We start from the raw sequence: 19,870 nt of genomic DNA on the forward strand, positions 1-19,870 counted from the left end.
GTTGATTAAGTAGCCGACTCTCCATCTTAGCTCAGGTCATGGTCTCACAGTTTGTGAGATTGAGCCCTGCGTCGGACTATGCACTGACAGCATGAACACTGCTTGGGATTCTCTCTCTCCTCTCTCTCTCTGTCCCTCTCCAACTTGTGTGTGCATGCACAATCTCTCTCAAAATAAATAAAATTTATTATTTAAAGAATGTTATTTATTTATTTATGTGTGAGAGAAAGACAGAGACAGAGACAGAACGTGAGCAGGGGAGGGGCAGAGAGAGGCACGGAATCAGAAGTAGGCTTCAGGCTCTGAGCTGTCAACACTGAGCCCGATGCAGGGCTCAAACTCACGAGCCGTGAGATCATGACCTGAGCTGAAGTCGAACACTTAACCAACTGAACCACCCAGGCACCCCTGAAAACAAATAAAACTTAAAAAAAAATTTTAAAAACGACAGTAAAGAGATGTGACAATTAAATGCAGTATGAAATCATCAACTGGATACTCTAGTATTACTGTAAAAGACACGATAGGGATAATAAAATAGAAATATGCATTATACAGAAAAGAATTGTATCAAAGTTACATTTCCTGTTCTATGATTGTGTAGGAAAATATTCCTAGGAAATATACACTAAAGTATTAAAGGAGCCTAATATTTGCAATCTCTCAAATGGTTCTGAAAGAAAACTAAAGTGTGATTGCAAATGAGGCAACTATTAAAAACTCATGAATTTAGAAGGGTATATGATAGTTCTTTGTTCTGTTCTTGAATCTTCTAAAATTTAAAATGATTTCAAACCGTTTTTCAAAAGTTGTGTAATAAAACATGCACATATGAACTTACTGTCTTCTGTTGAGATCTTTCCAGTTTGACCAAAAATAACATTAGCAGCAGACAAACAGTGCCTGGCCTCCATAAAACATAGCTGTTGAGGAAATAAACAAGAGTAAATGCAATTATCACACAGCCATATCTGCAATTAATACTTACATAAAGTTTTCTAGTATGAGAAAAGCTATAAAAACGGGTAAAAACCACTAAGGAGACCCTGTGTGGTTGCTGAACATTAAGACAGCAGATGACATGTTTTTTCTGGTCAAAGAGCTACCTCAAAGATTCAAATAACAATGTCCCCAAACTCTTAATAATAATCCAAACTGGCTGTAAAACAACTCCTGATTGAAAGTTCACTCTTTCAGGTTACCAGTAGGTATAGTATAGGAGTGGCTACAATCCTAGACTCAGAATGCTCCAGAGTCCTTCAGGTTCAGTCCACATAACCAAAATGCCACGCATGATAAACTGCAGACCATTTACACCCTGTCAGAGGACTTGAAGATATAATATTTTTAGAGATATCTTCATACATCCTTCCATTCAAAGGCAAAATGGGTAAGTTTTGATAGGAAGATTCCTGCCTTCTAGAATTTTTGGAATTTACATGTGATGAATGAGGGTTCCCACCAAGTTTTGAAGTTAATAGATTCCACAGATGAACTTTATAGAATGCTTTACCAACACACTTGAAGACTTCCTAATACAAATCTGGACATGGTAAAGTTCTCAAACATTTGGAGAAGATCTCCTTGTTAATATAATCTTTGCACTTATCATGTAAGTCACAGGACCAACCCAGCAGAAATACAAAGTTAAAGTCCAACTTTTAGTTGGAAGCCACCCTCATTAATTAAATGTCTAGTTCATATTTATAATACCTGATTTTGCTAAGATTTTTAATGGTTAGCTATGACTCTAAAATCTCAGCACTAAAGGCATCTCTCTCTTACAGCAAATAGGAAGCCACCTTGCAAAGAGCTGGGTACCACTTACAGTATTAGCCCAGCAACATCTACAGACCAAAATGATGGTGTTAAACCTTGAAAACCCAAAGAAAGTTACAGTTTACATAAAGAAGCTTTAACTGTCCCTCTGCAATCCTTTACCCATCACTTCAGCTTTGTTCACACTGCTTCCCTGCAAGCAACCACTGCTAGGACAGTGAGTGCCCTGTGCCCTCTAGGTGGCTGGTAAATGTGGGACCTGCCAGGTATGGACATATTAAGTAGCAAAACCTCATCACTGGAACCAGATGAAGATGAGAATGATATAAATGACAACTGCATTTTCTTTGTAAAAATGGTTCAAATCTCTACAATATAAATCAGCTAGTTGTAACAAAAACTTATGCAACATTTTGGTTTAAAAAAAAACACAAGGTGGGAAAGGTACTCATGAAAATTACTGCATGCTCCACATAAGCAATGCTTAACAACTTTAAATTTTTTATTACACTTTAAATTAGGATCCAGAGATCTTCGTACTATTAATATTGATGGAGTTTGGTTAATTAAAATCATGGTGAGTATGTAGCTTTAAAGTTGCTAAACAAAACAAAGAAGGGGCCTCTGGAAGCTATTAAAAAAGATGCCACAAGCAGAGGCACCAGATAACACTCTGGATGATGACCACGATGAAATGGATTCATGAGAGTTAGATTTAACTGAATGCTCCGACATATGCAATAGCGTTACTTACACGCTTGATCTTAGACCAAAGTCCTAGAAGCGATGCTGCAGTCACCACAGCCCTTTCTCGCCTGCTAATAGCTTTTCTGAATGAAATTCTGTGGGACAATACTTTAAACATAGGGGCGTTTACAGAACCGGCACTAACAAAAAGCTTAGAAAGGATAAAGGCCCAGTAAGGATATGGCAGCAGGTAACCAGAGAGATTTAAGAAGGAACTCTGATAAGCAAAGAATTACCAAAATTTCAGAGTGAATTAGAAATACAAATAAAAGTAATTTCTATTGCTGAATATCTTATTGAGGATTAATAGAAAATCCGGCTGGGAAAGGTGCCTTAAACGTGTTTTAGCATTAAAACTCTTAGGGACTAAAGGAATAAATAGATCAATTAAAAGTATACCAACAGGATTCTGAAGAATTCTGATGAACAACCAAGAAGCTCAAGTTTGTCCCTGCGGGATACTCTACAAGAAGTGTATCATAAAGAGCTACAACTCTGGAACTGAGCAGAGATACTCCCAACACAGAAAAATTACTATAGAGGAGTTAATTCTAAAGAATAACTGAAATGCATCACATGCTTTTATCGAAGCCCACATTTAACAGTCAACTTCCTCAGACAAATCCTCATAGTTACCAGATTACCACTGCATAAAGATAAAGTTATATCTATCAGATAAAATCTGCAATTATAGGTAACATCTCACTAGAATGAACAGATACTATGCTATATCAAAAAAGAATTGGTCTTAGGTAACATGTAATTTTTAGGGGCTAACAGCATGTAAGACAATGATAAAACTCAGTAGTTTACAACTCAAAAGGATTAATGCAATAGAAAGCTACAAAAGTTTAGTATACTGGCCAACTGGGCTGCATCTTTCTGTCCAGTTTATATCATAAAATACAAGCTACCTGTTTTTAAAAGATGACATTTTCAAGGTACTACTGGTTCTACTTTTCTAAACACTATCAGTAACTTTGCTGGATAACTATTTGAGAAGCTTACCTTATTGATGTAAAATTGTGACAAGGTAGCAGCATTAATAGCCCACTCTATAGGATGGTAGGCATTGTGTTCGAGCTGACGCTTTAGGGTACTGTGACAATAATGAGCAGCCTTCTCAAACATTTCCATATGCTGGTAGACTTGAGCCAGGTAATAGAGGTTATGAGTATAAACCTTCTCAAATCTAGGAAGAAAAAGCGAATATGTGCATAATGGTTTATAATTTATAAGGAACTTTCATAAATATTTACCTTCATCTTCTCACCAACCCTTAGAGTTGCGTGTGGCTATTGTATCTAATTGACAGATAAGGGAAACAGCTGCAACAGGGTCACATATCTAGTAAATGGTAAATGGAGGTTTTTAAATCCATCTCAGAATCCACATTCTATTACCTTAGGAGTGTCTCAAAAGAGAAAGTACTGTGCTTTTTGAAATAATCATCTTATCTATACTATGTAGAATTACCTGTGAAGGCTAATTTCTGTATCTACTCACCTTTTTGATCTCTCTTGTTCAGCAAGTTTCTCTTCTTCAGGAAGAAAATGTTCAGTAGGATCAAGAGGAGGACTCCCGATCTACAATTAAAGAAAAACAAAACTCTAAAATTGTAAACTGTAAACACCAAGCGCCCTCTTCTGGGGAAACTAGAAAAATCAAAATTTTAAAGACCAGTGTACTCCTTTTTTTTTTTTTTAACTAGTTCATTTTCATGTTACCCAAGAAGTAATTTTCTTAGCCATAAAATTTTAGAGAGTCAAACAAATAAAGGGAGATTGCCTACAAGCTCACACATGACAAAATTCCAACTGTTGTTGGAACCTCAAATACACACAAAAAATTACCAATTTGCCTTTAGAGATGCCTAATTCTTTAACTATTTTAAGTCTTTATTTTGTCTGGTAAAAAAAGATCTCTTAAAAACCTACAGGGGCACATGGGTGGCTCAGCCAGTTAAGCATCCAACTCTTGATTTTGGCTTAAGTCATGATCTCACAGTTTGTCAGTTCAAGCTCCAAATCAGGCTCCACACTGACAGAATAGAGACTGATTGGGATATTCTCTCTCTTTTTCTCAAAAATAAGTAAATAAAACTTTTTTTTAAAACCTGGAAGATAAAAACCTATGTAAGTGGGATGCCTGGCTAGCTCAGTCAGTAGAGCACTCAACTCTTGATCTTGGGGTTGTGAGTCCAAGCCCCATGTAGGGTATAGAGATTGCTTAAAAATAAAATCTTAAGGGGCTCCTGGGTGGCTCAGTCGGTTAAGCGTCCGACTTCGGCTCAGGTCATGATCTCACAGTTCGTGGGTTCGTGCCCCGCATCGGGTTCTGTGCTGACAGCTCAGAGCCTGGAGCCTGTTTCAGATTCTGTGTGTGTGTCTCTCTCTCTGCCCCTCCTCTACTTGTGCTTTGTCTCTCTCTGTCTCAAAAATAAATAAAACAAAAAAAATATTAAAAATAATAAATAAAATCTTAAAAAAAAAACAAAAAACCTCCATAAGTACGACAAATAAAAAAGATATATTCACCTTTAGAGTAAATATTGTTCTAAACTGCCCAATAATGGGGGCGCCTGGATAGCTTAGTCGGTTAAGAGTCTGACTTCAGCTCAGGTCATGATTTACGGTCTGTGCTGACAGCTCAGAGCCTGGATCCTGCTTCTGATTCTGTGTCTCCCTCTCTTTCTCTGCCCCTCCCCCACTCATGCTCTGTCTCTTCTCTCAAAAACAAACATTAAAAAAATTTTTTTAAATAAATACAATAAACTGCTCAATAATGAAAATGAAATCAAAGTTTTAAATACTTACTCCAATAATTTTTTTGAGGGAACAAGAAACACAAACAGATTGCCTACTTTCAATACAGAGACATTAAAACCAGTGATTCTATTGTTTATTGCCTTGGCCAAGTCACCCAATATCTTGTGCTTCTGTTTCCTCATTATATAAAATTACCTCATAATATCGTTATGAGGATTCAATGAGTTAATACATGTACATCACCTACAATGCCATCTTAAGCCTTCTAAAAAGAGCAGAACTACTTAACCTCTGCTTCATTCCACTTCTGTGAGGGTAGTCCCATTCTGCAAGACCGGCTTTGCTTTAACGTGAGTTCACTGAACTCTAAATAGCGAAAATGTCTTCCATCTTTTAAAATGTGACTGTACATTCTGGATGTAAATGCTAAAAGTATCACAATTAGGGTTCCTAGAATTCACAGAAAGTAAAAATGACTAAGGAAGTAAGGCCCAAGGCAAACACAATAGATAAGCAATTCTTCCAAGATCTCCTCAATAACTTTGAGGGCTCTTTAATATGCTTACTCTTTTTTGATGAAGGGAATTAATGTATTGTTTTCTGTACATATTTCATTGTTAGGACCACCACATGTCATATATAACCCTAAGTCAAAGCACTCAGGAACTGTGAGATCATGACCTGAGCTGAAATCAAGTTGGATGCTTAACCAGCTGAGGCACCCAGGCACCCCATTCAGTACATTCTAGTACTGAAGATGGATGATAAACAAGATAAATCAGTAAAATGAACCATATGTTAGATAATGTTAAGTGTGAGGCAGAAAATAAAGTAGAAAAGGAGGACAGGAAGTGTTGGAGGGATGGTTTGTAGCATTAATGGAGTGGTCAGTGAGTCCTCACTGGATGGGAGACACAAGTCACGAGCTGAAGGGAATGAGGGAGTGAACCAGGTAGATACCAGGGGGAAGAGCAGTCTCAGCAGAGGAAACAGTTCAGTGCAAAGACCCTGAGTCAGAAGCTTGTCTGGTGTGTTTCAGGAACAGCAAGAAGGCCAATGTAGCTAGAGCACAATGAGACAGGAGACAAGAGTAGAAGATAAAATTAGAGAAGTAATGGTAGCCAAATCAGATAACGTGCTTGAAGTCTTCATAAGGTCTTTGGGGTCTACTCTGAATAAGATGGGAAAGCCATTAGCAGACTCTGAGGGAAGCAGCGATGTGATGAGATCTCCCTTTGAACAGGCTGCAAACAGACTGAAGGAGGCATGACAGCAAGAAGGCCAGTTAAGAGACTAGAGCAATAATCTTAGCAAGACACGGTGGTGGTTTGGACCAGGTAATAGCAGTGGTCTGATTCTAGATAAAATTTAAAAGTGAAGCTGGGGCGCCTGGGTGGCTCAGTAGGTTAAGCATCTGGCTCTTGATTTCAGCTCAGGTCATGATCTCACAGTTTGGGAGATCGAGCCCTGTGTCAGGCTGGGTGCTGACAGCACAGATCCTGCTTGGGATTCTATCTCTCTGCGCCTCCTGCCATGCGTTCTTGAGAGAGAGAGAGAGAGAGAGAGACTGTATATATATATATATATATATATATATATATATATATATATGCATCAAATTAAATAAACTTAAAAAATGGAATGAATGAAGATGGAAATAGATGTTCAAAGACTACACTCTGGGTACTCCAGTGTTGAGGCTGAGAAGAAAAAGAGGTGGAAGCTAGGTAAAAGAAGTGCTTCAAGGAAGAGAGACTAACTGTGCCAAATGCTAGATTGATCAACTATGTCAAATGCTACTGATAGGTGGAATAAGATGAGGACTAAAAATTGACCACTAATGTTAGAAAAATAAAGCACTGAACTTGGTAAGACACTGATTGTTTTTTTTCTTTTTAAGATTTTTTTTCAGACAACACAAACACATTTATTTCAAATTTCTAGAAGGTAAAAAAAAGTACCAGATACCAATGCTTTATGCATGCCCAGGGCCTGCTTATAAATACTCTACTCAATGAAATCTTAACACAAATTCGCATTTGTGAAAAGAAGTGTCAAATCCCCTTCTTGCCATTCAACTCGTCAGATGGTAAAGACCAAAACAGAATGTTCTATCAGTTTTAATTTTTATTTTTTTAATGATTTTTTTTAAGTTTATTTATTTTGAAAGAGAGAGAACATGAGCAGGGCAGGGGCAGAGAGAGAGAGAGGGAGGGAGGGAATCTCAAGCAGGCTCTGCACCAGCAAGGCAGAGCCTGACACAGGCCTCAAACTCACAAACCATGGCTCAAGCCGAAACCAAGAGTCGGATGCCTAACTGACTAAACCACCCAGGAGCCTCCGTCAGTTGTAATTTTTTTTTTTTTTTTTTATTTTTATTTATTTCTAGGAGAGAGAGAGAGAGAGAGACAGCGTGAGCAGGGGAGGGTCAGAGAGAGAGGGAGTCACAGACTGAAACAGGCTCCAGGCTCTGAGCTGGCAGTCAGCACAGAGCCCGACGCGGGGCTCGAACCCACCAACCGCGAGATCATGACCTAAGCGAAAGTCGGACGCTCAACCGACTAAGCCACCCAGGCGCCCCCGTCAGTTGTAATTTTTAAACAGGACTGTCACATTGGGAAAATGAAATAAACACAGTAAAATAAACTATACAAAGGCAAAGCAGAATAACAAAAAATATTTTACTAAAACATAAGATTTACAGAAGTTTCTAGATAAGCCATACAAAATGGTCACAAGCTTTTTCTTGAAGAAAGGATTCTATACTGGACAGCAAAGTCACAATGCTACTAGTGAGAGCTGTGATGTTTGCTTAATGTCCCCATTTAGGTTCAAACCATCAAGCTTGTCCATCTACAGCGTCTAAATAAAGTCAGACTCGTCTAGAGAGCATATTCTAAAGGACTGGTTAGCTGCTTTCACCCAATGCAAGTAGATCACTGTAAAAGGGGGAAAGGAGCCCATAAAATTAAAGTAAAACTACCTCTCCCCCTCAAAAATTAAAAATAAAAACACCCACACCCCTGCAGTTAACCCTGACAACTACCTTCAGTCACAGTGCTTTATACTTAAACCATGACAGGGGAAACGAATAAAAGCAGAGAGGGGCCAATGCTTTTAAATGTTTCACAATAATCGAGATTGAACTTCTAGCTTCTATTCATGCTTTACAAAGGCGAATCAAGACAAAACACAGATTTACTAACGTGCATTAAATCACCAAAGGACTGAAGATGTCTGGGCTTTTATTCTGTAATGTTCCTAAGACTGTACATTAAATGCAAACAAAAAAGGAAGAGGTCTTGGCAGAAGAGAAGTGATGCACACTTGATGATCAGATCGATTTTAAATATTATTCATGGCACACAGCCTAGTCTGCTCTAGCTGTTCTACGGCTTAGGCTTCATCGGTCTCTCACTGCTCTGCTACACCATTTGCTAATGGATCATCTGGACTGGGTGCACTTAACAACGCCTGGATCAACAGCAGGACTGTGCAGGTCTGCAGTGCTGGGGGCCACTTGTCTTTCAAAATATCTAAACACATTCTTACAATTTGTCTACATTAGGATAATTTTTGGCCATGAAACATACTTTAGGGGCTGCCAACAGGTGTTCTTCTGGAAGGAATAGTTCAAGTTTAAAAGTTCCTCCCTCAGAAGGAAAACCCTGGGGGGCAGCAACGACCACATGAAAATAACGGGCACTGCTGTCATCTGGTTCTGCTTTAATGCCGGGAGCTGATTCCACCAGCAAACACTGGGTTCCACTGATAATCCTGTGGGGCAGCCTGACCATCTTGTCAGATCCCAAGTTTGGCCTCTGGTCTTGACTCTGGCTCTGCTCGCCTCAAACATGAGTGCTAAGAGTTTATTTTTAAGTAATCTTACCACCCAATATAGGGCTCGAACACACAGCCCCGAGATCAAGAGTCACATGCTCTACTGACTCAGCCAGGCACCCCAAAAAGACATTGATCCTTAATTCTGAATGTGAGAAACCTCAAAATATCTGGTTATTTACAGGACTGCTACACATACTCCCAAAACAAATATAACTAAAAACCATTTTAATTTTGTCTTCTGCCAATATTCGGGGGTACCTGGGAGGCTCTGTCAGTTGAGTGTCCAACTCTTGATATCAGCTCAGGTGATGATCCCAGGGTTGTGGATGGAGCCCCCAAATGGACTCCACATTGAGAATGGAGCTTGCTTAAGACTCTCTATCTTTCCCTCTGCCCCTCACTCTCACTTACGCTTCCATGCTCTCTCTCTCTCTCTCTCTCTCTCAAAAAGAAGACTGGCAACATTTAAAAAAATTAGGCTCTATTTTTTAGAGCAGTTTTAAGTTCATAGAAAAATTAAGCTAATGATACAGATTCCCCATATACTCCCTTGCCTGCATACATGCCAACTTTTAGTAGGTAAATTTTAGTTAAGAATGGATGGAAACACAATGATTTGCCATTTGCAGGGCTGTGACCCTCGACAGTAAAAGTTTTCTGTCTAGGTTCCCTGGAGCCCTAGAAGTCCTTTTGTATTACCACAGAAGTGAGGGAGGGAGCTCTCGGTAGTGGATTGAGCTGATGGTACTGCTGACCTGCTTACCACAGTGGCTCAAGCGTTTTTTTTTTTTTACAAATTGCATTTCAAAGGGTTTCACAGGTGGAAAAAAAAAATCACTGGAAACTTTTCTCTGAAGCAGTGGTTATTAAAGTACAGGACCTGGACCAGCAGCACCATCACCTGGCACCTTGCTAAAAATGCAAACTGTCAGCCCCCGACCAAGACCTACTTGAAGAGTCTGGAAGTGAGCATTTTGTTTTTGACAAGCCCGCAGACCCTCCACACTGATGTATGCTGAAACTTGAAAACCAGTGCCACAAAGATTTCAGACACTTTACTTAAGTAGTCATTTGCTTTCCTTTAACCACTGCTATTCTCAGTGGAAATCAAAATAGAATTTTTAGATTATAAATAAAATGATGCCAATATTAGTACTTTAGCATAACATCAGAATATTTCCTATACAATTATATTTGGACTAAGACTGCCATTAGACCCTGAGGATTTTTTTTTAATTTACTTTTTCTTAAATAGTCTATTGTCAAGTTGGTTTCCATATAACACCCAGTGCTCATCCCCACAAGTGCCCTCCCCCATGCCCATCACCCCCCTTCCCCTCTCCCTCATACCCATCAGTCCTCAGTTTGTTCTCAGCATTCAAGAGTCTCTCTCATCGTTTGCCTCCCTCCCTCTCCCCAACTATTTTTCCCCTTCTTCTCCCTCATGGTCCTCTGTTAGCTTCCTCCTAATCCACCTCTATGTGCAAACATATAGTATCTGTCCTTCTCTGCCTAACTTACTTCGCTCAGCATAACACCCTCAAGATCCATCCATGTTGCTACAAATGGTCAGATTTCATTCTTTCTCATTGCCATGTAGTATTCCATTGTATAAATATACCACATCTTCTTGATCCATTGGTCAGTTGATTTTTAAGAACCCTAAATTCTTTAATATAAAATAATTTCAGCTATTAGGTGACTATATAGCTCTGTAGAGAGGTCCTTGAATATACTGCAGAGTCATGTACTAATAGTGTAAGTGAGGAATAAGAGACTTCAACTCTTGACTAGTTTCTATAAAAATCTAAAATTTATGTCAGGGGCATCTGGGTGGCTCAGTCAATTAAGCGTCCCACTCTTCAGTTTCAGCTCAGGTCATGATCTCATAGTTCATGTGTTTGAGCCCCACATCAGGCTCCGTGCTGCCAGCTTGGGATTCTCTCTCCTCCTCTTTCTGCCTCTCTCTTGCTCACTCTCTATCTCTCTCTTTTAAAATAAATAAAAAACATTTTAAAAATGTCATTAAAAAATATATAAAAATTAAATTTAAAAAATTTCTGATATACAACAAACCTCTTTCATATACTGGTTATATAGTGCTTCTGATGATTCTAGGTAAGCCTGTGCAGTTTCAATTTCTTCTCTTTCAGACCACAAGATACCCAGGTTATTCTGGAAAATAAAGAAAAGAGAAATAATGACAACATAAATCTTCCAATTAAAGTAACTTTCATAGTTTCAAAGTCAAGTACTTATGTATCAAATAATACTGGAGTCAGATTAACAATGAATTAATTACTCATAATAATACTGTCCTTATGTAGTGTGGTAGATGGCCGCTAAGATGAATCCCCAGTGATTCTCCTAACATTCATGCCTTTGTATAATCTCTTCCTCTTAGGTATGGGCTGAATTTAGTGGCTTTCTTTTCACTAAAGTGAATGAAAGTCCATTCCAAGATTAGGTTACAAATCATTATGGTTCTATCTTGGGTGCTCCCTCTTGCTTGTTCTCTCTGAGGGAAGTCAACCACCATGTTGTAAGCCACCCTATGGACAGACTCATGTGGCAAGAACTGAGAAAGGTTAAGAGCTAGCAAGGAACTGAGGTCTTTAGACCAACAATCCATAAGGAACTGAAAATGAATCCCACCAACAACCATGTGAGTGAGCTTACAAGTGGATCTTCCCCAAGTTGTGTCTTCAAGTGAAGCCCCAGCAGGCAAATAATCTGATGAGAGACCTTGAGACAGAGGAAACCAGCTAACCCATCCCTAGATTCCTAACATAATAAGTTTGTTGTTTCAAGCTGCTCAATTTGGGGGTAAAATGTAATAAGAGACAAAGATGAGCCAGACACATAAATTGCTTCCAAAATATCTATAATCTCCTCCACAGACCTCTCTAAAAAGGAGTATCCCAACAATTACTGGTTGGTCCAAGCCTGAAGCAAGAGTGATGAGCTCTCAAATCTAACAATTAAAATTATATGGTATGAAAAATCTGAAGATGCTATTATACCTTTCATTATCAGTTAAGTTACATTCCTAATGTTTACCATTTCAAACAACAAAACGCTTATTTATATTTTCTAGAGTTCTTAAAATTATATAGCTTTATAGGGGTGCCTGGGTGGCTCAGTCAGTTAAGCATTTTGTGGTTTGTGGGTTCGAGCTCCACTTTGGGCTCTGGGCTGACAGCTAGCTCAGAGCCTAGAGCCTGCTTCAGATTCTGTGTCTCCTTCTCTCTGCCCCTCTCCCACTTGTGTTCACTCATTCTTCCTCTCAAAAATAAATAAACATTAAAAATATTAAAGCAATCTTTATCAAAATAACACAGCATTCTTCACAGAGCTAGAACAAACAATTCTAAAATTTGTATGGAACCAGAAAAGACCGCGGATAGCCAAAGCAATCCTGAAAAAGAAAACCAAAGCTGGAGGCATCACAATCCCGAACTTCAAGCTGTATTACAAAGCTGTAATCATGAAGACAGTATGGTACAGGCACAAAAACAGACACTCAGATCAACGGAAAAGAATAGAGAACCCAGAAATGGACCCACAAACGTACGGCCAACTAATCTTTGACAAAGCAGGAAAGAATATCCAATGGAATAAAGACAGTCTCTTCAGCAAATGGTGCTGGGAAAACTGGACAGCGACATGCAGAAAAATGAACCTGGACCACTTTCTTATACCATATTCAAAAATAAACTCAAAATGGATGAAAGACTTAAACACAGGATAGGAAGGCTTCAAAATCCTAGAGGAAAAAGCAGGCAAAACCCTCTTTGACCTCGGCCGCACCAACTTCTTACTCAACACATCTCTGGAGGCAATGGAAACAAAAGCAAAAATGAACTACTGAGGCCTTATCAAAATAAAAACCTTCGGCACAATGAAGGAAACAATCAGCAAAACTAAAAGGCAACTGACAGAACTGGAGAAGATATCTGCAAATAATGTTATCAGATAAAGGGTTAGTACCCAAAATCTGTAAAGAACTTATCAAACCAACACCCAAAAACCAAATAATCCAGTGAAGAAATGGGCAGGGGCTCCTGGGTGGCTCAGTTGGTTAAGCGTTTGACTCCAGCTCAGGTCACGATTTTACAGTTTGTGAGTTCTAGCCTTGCATCAGGCTCTGTGCTGACAGCTCAGAGCCTGGAGCCTGGTTCATATTCTGTGTCTCCCTCTCTCTCTGCCCCTCCCCTGCTCACGCTCTTCCTCAAAAAAAAAAAAAAGGGGTGGGGGGCAAAAGACATGAATAGACATTTTTCCAAAGAAAACATCGAGATGGCCAACACACACATGAAAAAATGCTCAACATCACTCATCATCAGGGAAATACAAATCAAAACCACCTCACACCTGTCAGAATTACTAACATTAACAACTCAGGCAACAGATGTTGCTGAGGATGCAGAGAAAGAGGATCACTCTTGCACTGCTGGTGGGAATGCAAACTGGTGCACCCACTCTGGAAAACAGTATGAAGCTTCCTCAAAAAATTAAAAATAGAACTACCCTACGACCCAACAATTGCACTACTAGGTATTTATCCAAGGGATACAGGTATGCTGTTTTGAAGGAGCACGTGCACCCCAACGTTTATAGCAGCACTATCAACAATAGCCAAAGTATGGAAAGAGCCCAAATGTTCATCAACAGATGGATAAAGAAGATGTGGTATAAATATACAATGGAGTATTAGCCGGACTGGCAATCAAAAAGAATGAAATCTTGCCATATACAACAAAGTGGATGGAACTAGAGGATATTATGCTAAGTGAAATTAGTCAGAGAAAGACAAATATCATATGACTTCACACATTTGAGGACTTTAAGATATGAAACAGATGAACATAAGGGAAGGGAAGCAAAAATAATATAAGAACAGGGAGGAGAACAAAACATAAGAGACTTTTAAATATAGAGAACAGAGGGTTGCTGGAGGGGTTGTGGGAGGAGGGAAGGACTAAATGGGGGAGGGGCATTAAGGAATCTACTCCTGAAATCATTGTTGCACCATATGCTAATTTGGATGTAAATAAAAAAATAAAAAGAAAGAAAAAATGTTTTAATTATATATAGCTTTGTAGTTATACCCACTCAATCAAAAATTCCTCATTTACAGTGTGTTTTGTATTGATCAATTCCTTTTGAACTGATCACTTTCTTTTTTTATATATAAGTGAAGAAATTTTATCTTTCTTAAATAGTTTGTCAAGTTGGTTTCCATATGACACCCAGTGCTCATCCCAACAAGTGTCCTCCTCCATACCCAACACCCCCTTTCCCCTCTCCCCCACCTCAATCAGCCCTCAGTTTGTTCTCAGCATTCAAGAGTCTCTCATGGTTTACCTCCCTCCCTCTCCCCCACTATTTTCCCCCTCCTTCTCCCTCATGATCCTCCATTAGCTTCCTCCTAATCCACCTATACATGCAAACATATGGTGTCTGTCCTTCTCTGCCTGACTTATTTCGCTTAGCATAACACCCTCTAGTTCCATCCATGTTGCTACACATGGCCAGATTTCATTCTTTCTCATCGCCATGTAGTATTCCATCGTATAGATAGAACCACATCTTCTTGATCCATTTGTCAGGTGATGGACACTTAGGTTCTTTCCGTGTTTTGGCTATTGTGGAGAGTGCTGCTATGAACACTGGGGTCCATGTGCCCCTATGCATCAGCACTCCTGTATCCCTTGGGTAAATTCCTAGCAGTGCTACTGCTGGGTCATAGGGGAGTTCTATTGTTACTTTTTTGAGGAACCTTCACACTGTTTTCCAGAGGGGCTGCACCAGCTTACGTTTCCACCAACTGTGTAGGAGGGTGCTCGTTTCTCCAAATCCTCGCCAGCATCTATAGTTTCCTGATCTGTTCATATTTGCCACTCTAACTGGCATGAGGTGGTATCTCAGTGTGGTTTTGATTTGTATTTCCCTGATGAGGAGGGATGCTGAGCATCATTTCATGTGTCTGTTGGCCATCTGGATGTCCTCTTTGGAGAAGTGTCTGTTCATGTCTTCTGCCCATTTCTTCACTGGATTATTTGTTTTTCAGGTGTGGAGTTTGGTGAATTCCTTATAGATTTTGTATACTAGCCCTTTATCTGATATGTCATTTGCAACTATCTTTTCCCATTCCGTCAGCTGCCTATTAGTTTTATGGATTGTTTCCTTTGCCGTGCAGAAGCTTTTTATCTTGATGAGGTCCCAGTAGTTCATTTTTGCTCTTGATTCCCTTGCCTTTGGGGATGTGTCAAGTAAGAAATTGCTGCGGTTGAGGACAAGGAGGTTGTTTCCTGCTTTCTACTCTAGGGTTTTGATGGTTTCCTGTCTCACATTCAGGTCCTTATCCATTTTGAGTTTATTTTGGTGTATGGTGTGAGAAAATGATCTAGTTTCATTCTTCTGCATTTGCTGTCCAGTTCTCCCAGCACCATCTGTTAAAGAGGCTGTCTTTTTTCCATTGGATACTCTCTCCCGCTTTGTCAAAGATTAGTTGGCCATACATTTGTGGGTCCAATTCTACTGTGAGTTCTCTATTCTATTCCATTGGTCTATGTGTCTGTTTTTGTGCCAATACCATACTGTCTTGATGATGACAGCTTTGTAGTAGAAGCTAAAGTCTGGGATGGTGATGCCTTCCATTTTGGTTTTCTTCTTCAATATTACTTTGGCTAGTTGGGGTCTTTTGTGGTTTCATAAAAATTTTAGGATAGTTTGTTCTAGTTTTGAGAAGAATGCTGGTGCAATTTTGATTGGGATTACATTGAATGTGCAGATTGCTTTGCGTAGTAATGACATTTTAACAATATTTATTCTTCTGACCCATGAGCATGGAATGGTTTTCCATTTCTTTGTGTCTTCTTCAATTTCCTTCATAAGTTTTCTATAGTTTACATCATACAGATCTCCTATATCTTTGGTTAGGTTTATTCCTAGATATTTCATATTTTTTTGTGCAATTGTGAATGGGATCAGTTTCTTGATTTTCTGTTGCTTCATTATTCATGTATAAAAATGCAACCGATTTCTGTATGTTGATTTTGTACCCTGCAACTTTGCTGAATTCATGGATCATGAACTGACCATTTTGACTTCCATAGCACCAACTTCTTTCTGGAATCATGAAAGTGCTAAGGAAAAACTGATTAGTTACAAGGTTATAGCCTTTTCTTTTTTTCTTAAGTAGGCTTCACACCCAGTGCAGAGCCCAACATGGGGCTTGAACTCACAACCCTAAGATCGAGCCCTGAGCTGAGATCTAGAGTTTTATGCTTAACTGAGCCACCCAGGCACCCTGATACAAGGTTATATGTTAAATAACACTGTCAAAACTAAGCCAGTTTGTCCCCTGCTACATGACTATAGTATCAGGCTCTGTACAGGGCAATTAGGCCTGTCTAGATAGTCAGAACTCAAGACTGGATGCCTAGCTCTCCTTTAGACAAACTATACTGTCTCTACCTTGGGGCTTCAGGTACAAGGAATACTTCTTTTTTTTATTTTTTATTTTTTATTTTTTTTACAAATAGTTTATTGTCAAATTAGTTTCCACATAACACCCAGTGCTCATCCCCATGAGTGCCCTCCTCCATGCCCATCCCCCCTCCACCCTACATCCATCAGTTCTCAGTTTTTGTCAGCCTTCAAGAGTCTCTCATGGTTTGCCTCTCTCCCTTTCCCCCACCATTTCCCCCCTTCTTCTCCCCCTTAGTCCTCTGTTAAGTTCCTCCTAATCCTCCTATACGTGCAAACATATGATATTTGTCCTTCTCTGCCTGACTTATTTCACTGAGCATAACACCCTCAAGGTCCATCCATGTTGCTACACATGGCCAGATTTCATTATTTCTCATTGCCATGTAGTATTCCATAGTATAGATAAACCACATCTTCTTGATCCATTCGTCAGTTGATGGACACTTAGGCTCTTTCCATGTTTTGGTTATTGCTGAGAGTGCTGCTATGAACATTGGGGTACATGTGCTCCTATGCCTCAGCATTACTTCTACCACCTTTGGTTACTACCCTAGGAAAGGGAACAATATAAAGAATCAGGTTTTTTGTTTTTTGTAAATAAAATTTTTTGATTTGTAAATAAAATTAATGTAGATTCTTAACTTGGGCCCATGGACCCAACCATGAAGAAAAATTCAGAATCTAGAACAACTCTATCTTTCTGTGCAAAAAAAAGAAAGAAAAATTCAGAGTCTATGAACATGGATGGCAAAACATTACAAATTTATTTTCACTATGTCGTACTAAACTTTAGCATTTATTTTAATTATGAAAGCAAGAAACAAAATGCAACAGTATTATAGTACCTAACATTTTGTGACCTACAGAATTGAAAAATTTTCATATGCAGATAGTTCAAAGATATCATCTACATTCTCTACTACTTTAAAATTATGGAAGTTATTGGGGTGCCTGGGTGGCTCAGTTGGTTAAGCATCTGACTTCAGGTCATGATCTCACGGTTCGTGGGTTCAAGCCCCGCATCGGGTCCTGTGCTGACAGCTCACAGCCTGAAGCTGGTTTCAGATTCTGTGTCTCCCTCTCTCTCTCTGCCCCTCCCCTGCTCATGCTCTGTCTTTCTCTGTCTCAGAAATAAATAAACAAAAAAATTTTTTTTAATAAATAAAATTGTGGAGGTTATCAAATATCTCATTAGATATTGCTATTTAATGTGGTAATAAAGAAACATATTATTATATGAAGCGTTTTAAAAATATTTCAATAAACTTCTATATTATTGGTTTCTTTTATAACTGTTTACAGTTTACATTATACATTTAAAATCATAATTCCGTTTTATGAAACACTGGCTTCACCAGACTGCAAAAGGGGCACATGGCACAAAAAAATGTTTAAAAACCCTACAGTTTAAAGGTGACTTGATCATTACTCTGGAATACAGCAGACCTCTGGTCTTCTGGCTTCATATAATGTATGTATTCTATAATTCTTTTAGGTGAAGTGATCAGTCCTTAGTATCTAAGACTGTAGGTCACAGAAAAATGTACTGAAATTAGACAGTTCTCTCCTCTTTATTACTTACAAAGTCCTTTGCAGGATGCTGGAGACATCTGAAGGGCTCTGGCACACTACTAATTTACTGATTATTCTGCTCACCCTGGCTCAGGAAATATAATCCTCCTTAGTATTCATTTCCTGATCGTAGAAATGGATCAACAAATCACCTTGTCTCACTCTCTACTTCAACTTATTTTTCCTGACAACAGTCCTTGAGAAACTCCATTTAGTCATGACACCACTAAGCCTAACCCCAGCATACTATATCTCGCCTAGACATTAAATTTCACCTAGAGATTGACTAGCACCAAGAACTAGTTGGCCACATTTGCTCTATTTTAATGGAATGGTCATGTATTTGGTCTGTTAGATCCATGGTAGGCTGTGCCACATGGAAGGCTGGTGTGTGATAAAGAGAACCCTAGAGTGTGTCTAGAAATGACTTAAGGTCTTTCTTTTGAACTATAACCTGCTTGAGATCTTGAAGGTAAGGACCATGCAACAGATCTAAAATTGATTTGATTTTTCAAAATTAATAGTGTTGGTGTTTTGCAGTTTTTCAATTCTTTTTATTGAGACATAACTGACACATGTTAGCAGGTTTTTTTTAATGTTGATGCCACAGACATAACTACTATTGATATTCTACATAAATGATGTTTAAATATAATATAAATCCTAAAATACACCAGCAGAAACTAGTATATCATTCAGAGCATCATCACGTTCTTGCCCTCAGGATACCAGACTAGGTAGGAAAAAATTAAATACAAAATAAAAACAGCTAAAAAGGTATTACTGTTATATTCTACCAAACATGTAAGGAAGAAATAATACCAACTCTATACAACTCCTTCCAGAAGACAGAGGAAAAAACACTTTCCATCTCATATTCAGCCAAAGACATAACAAGAAAACCACAGCCTGATATCCCTCATGAACACTGATACAAAAAAATGTTTAAATTTTAGCAAATTGAGTCCAGCAATATATAGAAAGGGTAATACTTCACCCAAGTTTTACTTGGTAAAAACTCCAAGTAAAGTTTATCACAGGAAGAAAAGTTTGGTTTAACACTGGAAAATCAGTCAAGGTTATTCACCATTTAATTAATGGACCAAAAACAGAAAAAAAAAAAAAAAAAAACGTGAATGTCACAGACACAGCAATGAAATAAGGATGCTGGCTGAAAGAAGTCAGATTCCAGACTTTTGGTTATACTGATGATTCCATTATGAAATTCTAGAAAATATGGGGAAAGGGTCAAGGAGAGAGAGAGAATAAAGGAGGGAGAGAGGGATCACACAGGAGCACAGGAAACCTGTAGTGGTGGTGGATATGGTCAATACACTGATTGAGGCAATTGTTTCACGGGTATATACATATGTCAAAAATCATCAAATTGTACACTTTAGATATGTAGTTATACCTCAATAAAGCTACACACACACACACACACACAAAACATGTTCTTTATACATATATATCCTGGGAGTGGGGGAGAATAATCTACTGATTCGTTAGGCAATTTTACCAAAGTGAAGTAGTTAAATTTCACTCAAGATGAGGAGTACCTGACTGGCTTAGTGGGAAGAGTATGCAACTCTTGATCTTAGGGTCCTGAGTTCAAGCCCCACGTTGGGTGTGGAGTTTACTTAAAAAAAGATGTCTTTTAATTT

The 19,870-nt window shown here is 38.7% G+C and overlaps 1 protein-coding gene and 1 pseudogene across 1 annotated transcript in view; both read right to left on the minus strand.

Annotated features, from left to right (window-relative positions):
* Window positions 1-19,870, minus strand: part of LOC120232522 (kinesin family binding protein) — a 39,720-nt gene that overhangs the window by 12,054 nt on the left and 7,796 nt on the right. The window contains exons 2-5 of the mRNA XM_039233313.1: window positions 11,214-11,312; window positions 4,033-4,112; window positions 3,535-3,718; window positions 842-923 (exon numbers count right to left, since the gene is read on the minus strand). Coding sequence (XP_039089244.1) covers window positions 842-923; window positions 3,535-3,718; window positions 4,033-4,112; window positions 11,214-11,312 — 445 coding nt within the window. The remainder of the gene's footprint in view (window positions 1-841; window positions 924-3,534; window positions 3,719-4,032; window positions 4,113-11,213; window positions 11,313-19,870) is intronic.
* Window positions 8,640-9,091, minus strand: LOC120232523 (annotated as a pseudogene).

The sequence above is a fragment of the Hyaena hyaena genome, unplaced genomic scaffold (assembly GCF_003009895.1).
Source record: "Hyaena hyaena isolate Hyena2069 unplaced genomic scaffold, ASM300989v1 scaffold_73, whole genome shotgun sequence".
In the NCBI taxonomy this organism is placed as follows: Eukaryota; Metazoa; Chordata; class Mammalia; order Carnivora; family Hyaenidae; genus Hyaena; species Hyaena hyaena.